General features: G+C 42.4%; 1 protein-coding gene across 6 annotated transcripts; it reads left to right on the top strand.

The window, feature by feature from the left end:
- The first annotated feature begins 300 nt into the window (after window positions 1-300).
- Window positions 301-9,382, top strand: LOC117427842 (rab5 GDP/GTP exchange factor-like). Of its 6 annotated transcripts, none has more exons than XM_058994736.1 (9): window positions 301-556; window positions 1,617-1,775; window positions 2,973-3,112; window positions 3,614-3,765; window positions 4,293-4,362; window positions 5,800-5,935; window positions 6,472-6,563; window positions 7,102-7,358; window positions 7,891-9,382. In XM_058994736.1, exons 2-9 carry the CDS (start codon window positions 1,621-1,623, stop codon window positions 8,203-8,205), a joined length of 1,317 nt encoding a protein of 438 aa, XP_058850719.1. In that variant the 5' UTR covers window positions 301-556; window positions 1,617-1,620; the 3' UTR covers window positions 8,206-9,382. The 6 variants fall into 6 exon arrangements, with proteins under 6 accessions (XP_058850719.1, XP_033902076.3, XP_033902079.3 ...); XM_034046185.3 differs by having other exon boundaries at window positions 302-556; window positions 1,614-1,775; XM_034046188.3 differs by lacking the exon at window positions 301-556 and adding an exon at window positions 567-738.
- The last annotated feature ends 253 nt before the right edge of the window (window positions 9,383-9,635 follow it).

Here is a 9,635-nt window from a genome sequence, read left to right as displayed (position 1 = left end):
CTTTGTCAAACTGCCACTGTGCCTGGGTAATGCAAAGGACAACAGCAGTTTCAGTACAAGAAATTTAGAGAAGTGTTTTTTTGTTTCTTTCTGAGAACAATTAAAATTAGACTACAGGAACTACACACAAATCTAAACATAAGCAATCTAAACTTTAGCACTACAATGCTGCCATTCAGCTTTGCAGACACAAACAGAACGTGAATTAGACACACGCATGACATCTACAGTATGCTGGAAAGTATAAGCTGGCACAAACCCTTATACCCTCCATATACTGCAAGGACCAGCACAGACCTTCATACGCTGTCCCTACAAGCTACTAGCAATACCTTTCTTTGGGGGCTACCTAGTTTGTCTGTTACCAAGGTCATCTTTATGATATATTATTAAATAGAAGGCTAAACTGTTGAATAATTTAAAGCAAAAATGAAACATAAAATACGTGTTCCACTTCCCACCATCTCTGACTGAGCTGGAACTTCCAGTAAGAGAAAAAACACGTGAGCATCACTTACGTTTATTTACGGAAGTGCTGTCTTATCTAACACCCCAGGTACGTTAAATCTAGTTTTCTACATTTCCTTACGTTTGTTTTGTTTTTTTCTTGGAATTAAACGTCGCCTGTAGAGATGAAAAGACATTTATTATAAACATCCGGATGTAAATAAAGTATTCTTAAGGAGTGTTATGTGACCTTTGTCAAAAATCGTGTTCTGGGTGAGGCGTCACAGAGAGGTAAACACGGGAAGTCATAGGCTGTACAGCTACTTATTATTATTTTATTTTAAATAGGCCTGGTTTTTTTTTTTTTATCGTATCGGACCACCGCTGCGTGACGACTGCTCTGTTCGTGGACAGGAAAAGCTTTTTAGAACTCGTTTCTAGTTGTTGTTCGGAGATTATAGCAAAAAATAAATAAAAACAGGACACATCTGGCTCTTCCTGAAACTAGTTTAATTCTGCCTGTTGTTCTCTTACAATCACATTGGCAGCGTATGGAGTTCTTAAACAAAACAAATGTACGTTTTAGTTAAGAACATTAAAATGAATAAACGTAAGAGTTTATTTAATGTCATTTAACACGTTAGTAGATAAACGCTGGTCACTCGCCACACAACATGCACATCAAACACAGACACACATTAGGGTCAGGACTGGGAAATTATAAAGACATGAAGTGAAATACATATTTGTAATATTCTCGTAGAGGTGTGTCACCGGATGGTTTATGTTTTAGTTTTGTAGAAAATCTAAAATAAGAGATGAAACTTTGAAAGTAAGGTACAACGGTTGTTTGTTTTCCCCCCAAAACTGAAGAATTTAATCATATTCCGCTTTTAACCTCCAGGGGGAAGCAGAATTTCACATACAATTGAAAAAAAAAATGCTTTACACAACATTACTGAGTTAAAGTCTAACCTGCCTATTATTTTCACTCATGGTGGAAAATATAGATTGTATACGATTTAACATGTACACATAATTCTAACATTGGAACATGCTAGCTAAACGTTTTCTCTAAAACGTAATTCAGTCCACTATGTCGGTAGTCAAGGATAGAGAATTCTATTTCCACACCCCACATCTCACCTGGTTTGTTTCCTTTTCAGTAGGATAATGTGGGAGGCGCACAGAGGGATCCATGTTGACCAATCAGAGCTGCTGTGCAAAGAGGGCTGTGGTTACTATGGTAACCCAGCATGGCAGGGGTACTGCTCCAAATGTTGGCGGAAGAGGAACAGGAGTCAACCTGACCAGAAGAGAGACACTGGGTAAGAGGGGGCAGTCTGGGGCTTCAGTATAGCATGGGTGTACTGTGCTGTTTACTTTAGGTATAACCAAGAAATATCTGTAATCTATAAAAGATGCATCTCCCTTTCTGTCACAATGGACAAGACAGATCAGTCTCCTGTTCATCCACCTCTCTTACCTGTCATGATTGCTCCTCTTTCTTTCGGAACAAAGTTCAGGATAGCAACCTCACCTTTGATGCCCACATCTCCTCCGTGGTCAAATCTTCCTTCTACCATCTTCGAAATATCTCCGAAGTCCGTCCCTACCTTTCCCTCCCGGATGCGAAGATGCTTTGTCATGCATTTGTCTCCTCTCGACTCGACTACTGCAGCTCTCTATATGGTGGTCTCCCGACACGCACCATAAGAATGCCGTTGCCAGGATCCTTACCGGATGTAAAAAACATGATCACATCACCCCCGGTCTTGCCCAGCTGCACTGGCAACCTGTAAAGTTCAGGATTACTTTCAAAACTCTCCTGCTCACCTACAATGCCCTTCATCACACAGGTCCCGAGAACCTCTTCTACCTGCTAACCCACTATGTTTCTTCCTGCAAGCTGAGGTCCTCCGACTCTGGCCTGCTTGTTATCCCCAAGCAAAAGTGCACCACACTTGGAGAACGCTCGTTTAGCTTCGTGGCTCCGACTCTTTGGAACTCTCTCCCAGCTTTGGTGCGTGATGCTCCCACCGTCGCTTGCTTTAAGGCAACTCTCAAGACCCATCTGTTCTCTCTTGCTTTCCATGCTCTTTAAGCCTGATATCTGCTATTAGCTGCTGTGTTGCTGCTACTATTTCATGTATTATGCTACTATCATGTATTATGCACTATACAACTATACAACTGTAAAACATGTATTATGCATTTCTCTGTATTTAAAGTATTATGGATTTTCTTGTTGTTACTGCAGCTTGTAAAGCGTTTTGTGGTGGTGGTCCCCTATGAAAGGTGCTATAGAAAATAAAAATTGATTGATTGAAGACAGCAGCTCTGACACTTTGGTAGTCTGATAACTGGTGCTCAGTTGGCAGGTGCTTCTACCAGACTGCCCAAATCACTGATGTTCCTGTCTTTACTTTGGAGACCATTCAGGACAATATAGCTTCCAGCATTTGGATCAGAAGCATAAATCATTTAATTTTGGAAGGGGTTTGACCTGCAGTTTCTCTCTCCAGACCTTGTCCCAGTGTGGAAGGGGGGAAGCCCCTGACCTTCTCCAAGTTTGAGGAGAAGAAGAGCAGTGAGATAAGCCGGCGTGTCAACACCATGAAGAGACTCTTTGGGGGCTCCAGAACTCCCCCCAAGAGAGGGAGCGGTAGGTAACCGACACGACTGCCCCTTCATTCCAGTACTTTTAATTTGAAAACCACCCACCACCTTCTGGCAAGATTTTAAGTACTACTGCGTTTTAGAACCCCTCAGATTCATTCAGGAGTTAGTTAAGCACCGCGCAAAGAAACAAGAGGAGCTTAATGCACTCAGTACCAAAAGATACATTTAGCATTAAGCTGCAAGCATTGGGAATTTGGAAAATAACATCTCTGATATATATTTTGTTTCTGTTAATGTAATTTTAACTCCAAAACTGTTCTTGCTGATGGGCTCCCTCCAGTTAAACACAGAAATATGATTAAACACTTTTTATTAAACTCATTGCAGCTTTCAACATCACAGGCATTTTAAATTATGCTCAAGCGTAATTGGCTAGCCTGCAGATTTGTTTAGAAGAATCTGATTGTTTTGTAGTGCAGTCAAGTTGTGTGGAAGGGTGTGGTGAGCTGAGCCATCTAAACAGCCTCTCTGTCTCTTTCTCCAGAACCGTCTGACACCCAGTCAGTCACCTCATCAGCACCTCAGAAATCACAACCCGTGGACTTCACTGAATTTCTGAAGTCCCTGCGTAAACCCTCCACGCAGGTCCTACACCGCCGCTGCACAGCCTTCCTCAGCAACCTGGAGTCACAGCGGGTAACACTCCCTCAGACAGCCCTGTCTGTCTCTCTCACTCACTCAGCCACCCAGGAAAGGAGGGATAACCAGGTCTAAAACCAGTTTACCACAGGAAATGATACAGCTCCTAGAAAAAAAGGAAGTGGACAATTTCTCTTGCTACTGCACCACACTTGGAAAATCTGTATAGCCACAATTAGAGTAAAAAAAAAGCACCAAAAAAGATAATCAACCTGTGATAATGTTGCTAATGCTCGTAATCAGGAGGAACATTGATTTTAAAACAATGGTTATCGCTCATTTGTAGGTCCTTGTCTGTTTTATAGTTTTACCTTATAATCTGAATAGAAACAGGCTACTATATTATAACTGATTGTCATGGTTCAGCCTTGAGGAAGATTCATGCAAGTAGAACAGCCTTCTTGTTGCAAGAATGAAAGTAGTAGAAATGGTGGGAGACAATTTGAGTATTTTTGTATGAAGGGGTGGTAATTTGAAGTTTTTTTTTACTGCATGCTCTAAGAGCTCCTTGTGATTTCTTTCAGTACCTTCCAGTACAGAAGCAGTCAGACCTGGTCCAGGATTTCTACCAGAGCATCGCAGGACACTTTCACAGTGAGTACAATGAGACTGAGACCTAACTCCGTTCCAGGAAAGCAGGAGGCTGAGAGCCAAGGGACTGGTAGGCAGAATTTCCAAGATGTTAGTGAGCGACGAGTTAGAAATGTTGGCGGCAGTGAGGTCTAGTGGTTAGAGCTAAGGTACTGGGAGATGTGGGGCCTTTTAGTTAGAGTTGAGGAACTGGTTATAAACCTAGGAGAGAGAGAGAGAGACCTAGTGGTCAGAGCTGAAGGACTAGGAGACAGTGAGGCCTGGTCCCGAGTCCTTCTCTCCAGTTTCCTATTCATGTCACTCATCAGCTCATACACTGAGAAAGAGAAAGTAAAGCTCAGCCACTTCATTGGCAATCCCCTCGTCCCTGAAGCATTTCCATCGTGTTTTGGGGCACTCTTCCTCACCTAAACCCTGAAAGTAGCTTGTCAGAGGTTTCCAGCATTACAACAATCTGTCAATAGCCGGCAGCAGAGAAAACCACCAGGTCACAACGTGCCTCAATAGATTGCACTCCTCCACTTCAACAAAGTCTTAGAACTCCCTCAACTGCTCTGTTCTGCGCCAGAAATGCTAAATTTAATGCTGGATCTCCTTCTCAAAATTAAAATATCTCAAAACTAAGGGGAAACACTTAGTTGCACCCTTGTTTGAGTCATCAGTTGCCAAAGAAAAAAAAAAAGATAATTTGCTTTAATGTAATCCACGTGCTTCTGTACGGAATATGGCGCGCAAACGTTCTCGCTTAGTGCTTTCGACCTTTGTTTTCCCACGTCAGGTCTTTCTCCACGGAAGAGTCATTGCAGATTTCTTTATCAACTTTTACGCCTCAGTCGATACTTCTGTAAGACTGGTGATGCTTCACAGCATGGTAGACTTTACAAAGTTCAGCAGCATGATGCTCTCCCCTCCTGCTTTTTGCTATGAAATCATATTCTTTTGACCATTCTGAATTGAACGATGTCTTTCGCTTTGGCATTTTGAATTGAGTGTGTGAATTTGAAACTGATGAAGAAGACAACGGCTCTATGTTACGTGGCGCATTTTGTGGTTCTTAGAGGCTGGGCGTTTCAAAATAAAAATGCCGTATCAGTACCGGACAGGGGACAGACCAGCTGAAAACCGGACTGTCCGGTATAAAACCAGACGAATGGCCACCCTAGAGATTGAGGGACTGGGAGGCAGTGAGGTCTAGGGGTTAGAGCTGGGGTACCGGGAGGTAGTGTGACTCAGTTGTTTAGGGTAGGGGATCAGAAGTGATGGACTGGGAGGAAGTAAGGTCAGTTGGGTTTTGGAAATGATAAGTGTCAAGTCCACAGTATTGAATGTTGAATGTAAACTGTTTCAAATGTAATCTGCTGAAAAGTGTGATTGACTTTGCCTCTGCCTGCCATTCCCGATTCTCCATTCTGAGTCCTGTCCTCCCCTCTGCTCCCTCAGGCTTCCCAGAGGAGCAGAGTGCCCCGATGATGGAGCACATCGAGAAGCTGATCATGACGCGGCTGTATAAGTGGGTGTTCTGTCCAGACAGCTCGGACGATGAGCACAGAGACCTGACTCTGCAGAGGAGGATACGGTGAGAGCACACAGCGCAGCACTGCAGAATACAGAGCTCACTGTCAGAGTCATTGTAATAGAAGTTACAAAAAGAAGAGAGTTAGGGGTATGTAAGCCTCTAAATGCATGAATTCCACTTCAAGTGTTGCAATATTTTAGGAGCAACATGTGAGATAACGTGTACAAAACAATAGTACAAATATAAAAAATGGCTGTATAAGATTTGATTCTTACAAAAAGAGACCAAGTAAAGTAAAAAACTGAACTTTGCTTGCAGCTCAAGCGAGGGATTATAGTTGTGTCTTGTTAACTTGGCCATTTATCATTATTTGGCATGTGCAAATAAGCTTTGATTGTGTCTTCTTATACTCTGTATATATCTTTATGAAGTGGATACCCCCCCACCCCTTACCCCTCACCCCTCACCCCTCACCCCTCACCCCTCCCCCCTCCATTTTTCCCTAACTTGTTGCCATTTTGTACTTGGGAAATTGATTTATCCTCCCCATCCTTATCTCCCACCCTGCTTGACATCTGACCACACTGTCCCCTCAGAGCTCTTCACTGGGTCACCCCACAGATGCTTCGTGTCCCAGTTGGCGAGGGTCGCTCTGAGGTCAATGACCACTTCCTCTCGGCCATCACAGGTGAGTACAGAGCAGGATCTCTGTGGGTTGATGTGTTCTGAACTTCAGAAGCTTTGCTGCCATTCTGCAAAAGAAGATCACTGGATTGTGCCAGCATATAATATAGATCTGCTTCAACTACCAGAACCCAGCATGGTTTTGCTGAGAATGACCACAACCTTAGTGGTCATTTCACTTCAGAAATTCAGCAAAAAAAGTGGTTAAGATCTTTTTTTGCTGGAATAGATGTAGGTGCAGGCGTATGCTTGGTGCCTGGCCAGTAGGATCTGTTGTAGTGCAATGAGGAGAAACATTCCCTGCCAGTTTTGCCTCCCTAACTTACTGGAGCACCAGAGCTTGTGCAATGACCAGAGACTTAGCACAGCCAGCAGTGCTTTTACCAGGTGAGCCACTTAGATACTCCAGGAATAGCTTTTAGGAATAGTAAGTAATCATAAAAGAACACACATGAGAGGATATTAAACAAGTAATACTTTATATATTATGAAAATGTAGATGCCATAAAGTAGCCCTGTGTCTTTTTGTTCCCTCTCCCTAGCAATAATCGGGATGGACGCTAAGCGTGCCCCTCAGGATAAGCTCTCCTGTGTGTTCAAGTGCAGCCAGAGTATCTTCACTGCCCTGGCCTCCTCCAACCCTGAGCCGGCCAACGCAGACGACTTCCTGTCAGGGCTGATCCACGTGGTGCTGAAGGCCAACCCTCCCCGTCTGCACTCCAACATGCAGTACATCATCCGCTTCGGTCTGCCGCACAGCCTCATGGCCGGGGAATCCGGATACTACTTCACCAACCTGGTGAGAAGCACACTCTGCGTAAAGTGAATCCAGGAGCTGAATCTGGTAGTCAGATCAGGGCACAGTTGATGCAGTTTTGCACCCTCTTCAGTGCAGTGCAGTTCTTTTGATCTGTAAAGCACATCTTAAATGCAAATTAAAATTACTCTGTTGGTAGTTAATGAGGACCCGAAACTACCCCAGGAGGTGGATTGCTTTGTCCAGTATAGTAAGTCGCATGCAAAGACACGTTAAGGTAGGTGTAAGCAAAACAGGTTGTGCACACTCAACACAGTTTTAATAAGCCAGTGAGAAAACTGTATTAGACTCATAAAACCTTTTACAGTCAGAGTTACAAATCTCTTTTATAGATTCAATGTTTAAACCTTTACAGCCTTATTAATAGGCATGTTACCTATATACTGTGGCTAATCAAGTTAATAGACTGACAGAGGGCTTAACCTTTCACTAAACCCATCCCTGTGCTGTGCTGTACCTGCCCTGTGAACAGACAGACTGTTGGTATTTTAGTGCTGCCTTTCTCTTCCCTCAGTGCTGCGCTGTCACCTTCATTGAGAAGCTGAACGGGCTGTCTCTGAACCTGAGCCCGGAGCAGTTTGAGGGGTACATGCAGGGCAGGAAGCCGGAGGAGCGGGAGAGCCCGGTGTCGGAGCCAGAGTCGGAGGGTCTGCGGCTGGCTAAGAAGAACCGGGAGCTGCTGGGGGAGATTGAGAAGCGACAGGAGCGGGTGGCACTGGGGATGCGAGAGATGGAGGAGGAGCTGGGAAAGTGGGTGCAGTCTGTGCATGCTCAGGTGCAGGAGATCAAGGCAAAGGCTCTTCTGGATGTTATCAGCACAAAGAGTTAGCACCCTGAAAGAGAGTAGCTTCAAATATCATTTGAATTGCTTTCTGTACATTCCCCTTGCTGTTTGATGATTGCAGTCATTGAGTGTGGTTCTGGGTTCTGCTGCTCTGTTACCTGGCTTTGACTCACTTTCTGTGTTTATAAATGTAGAGTAGTTGGGGCTGACAGAGCTCAGTGGTCGCGTCACATAGTTTGAATTGAATTAGTGAGGCTGTTCAGTTACAACATTTATGATTATCAAGAGAACCTCAAAACCAGCTCAAAGATCTTAAATACATATTGGAGAAGCAGAACGCAGAGCTGTTCATAATGACTGCAAGCACTGTAAAATAGTAAGGGACGTGTAAAAAAAAAAAAAAAACACACACAATTGTATATGAAGCTACTTGCTCTTTAAGCATATTGTTTTAGGGATGTGGAAAAAAATAATAATGTCCTCTAAATGTCTGTTGATAATTATGGCTCATAACCAAATCCAGTTTCGCCTTTCATGTGGGTCATTGTGCAGCTAACATTCCTAGGACCTTAAATTGGAGGACACATTTGTTTTTTGTTTCACATCCCTAATTTATTCTGAATGAAGGATGTATTTGTCATCCAAAATGACAAATATATCCTACAGACAAACTGCTCAATTGAGACATTGTCCAATTACTCAGCAGCAATCGCTAGCTGTGAAATACAAGACATATCAAGCAACAGTCTATTTACCGTAAGCCTTTCTACCGCATTTGTAAATGTAGAACAGTCTGACAAAGTAAAATATAAAGTAATATAAATCGGCTTGATTAATGTATTGTAGTGTTATTTTTGCATATCGATTTCCTTGAGATTTCATGAGATGGCAAATCTACCGTTTAACAAAAAATAGATTTAAATCATGGTTTTATGTTTTTTTTTGTTGTTGTTTTTTTATCTTTCTCTTACCTTTTAGTGTGTTTGCATTCTTTCTGAATTCCAATATTGAGTTTTTGCCAAGTTTTCCCTAGTTGTCTTTCAACTAAATGTGTCTTTTGATTTCATCAGTCCAGAAAACCATGCAACAATGAGACCTCAGCAGCTGAAATAAACAAAACAAAAAAACCAATACAAATTGTAAACATCATAAAAAGGTAGGAGAAAGATTTAAAAAAAAAAAAAAAAAAAAAAAAAATGTTTTTTTTATCTGTTTGGCCAATGGGAATGTCTAAGGGAAATATTCTACTTAACCTTGCTGTTTGGCCAAGCTTACTCGTTTTGGTGTTTTAAACAGATATGGAGGAGAAACTGAGCAAAACATTCAGAAATACTGATTTGACCCGACAACGGTACCTGAAATTTCATGAAAATCTCAAGAGGAAAAGACACAGTAGGGGTCACGGTTCGTGAATGTATAGATAGATCTTTAAGACTTTTTCTGTAATATGTATTCATTCAAATTATATTTATTTG

This window comes from Acipenser ruthenus, chromosome 21 (assembly GCF_902713425.1).
Source record: "Acipenser ruthenus chromosome 21, fAciRut3.2 maternal haplotype, whole genome shotgun sequence".
Taxonomy (NCBI): domain Eukaryota; kingdom Metazoa; phylum Chordata; class Actinopteri; order Acipenseriformes; family Acipenseridae; genus Acipenser; species Acipenser ruthenus.
Note: the sequence above shows the minus strand (reverse complement) of the source record. Positions and strands in the feature narration are given on the sequence as shown.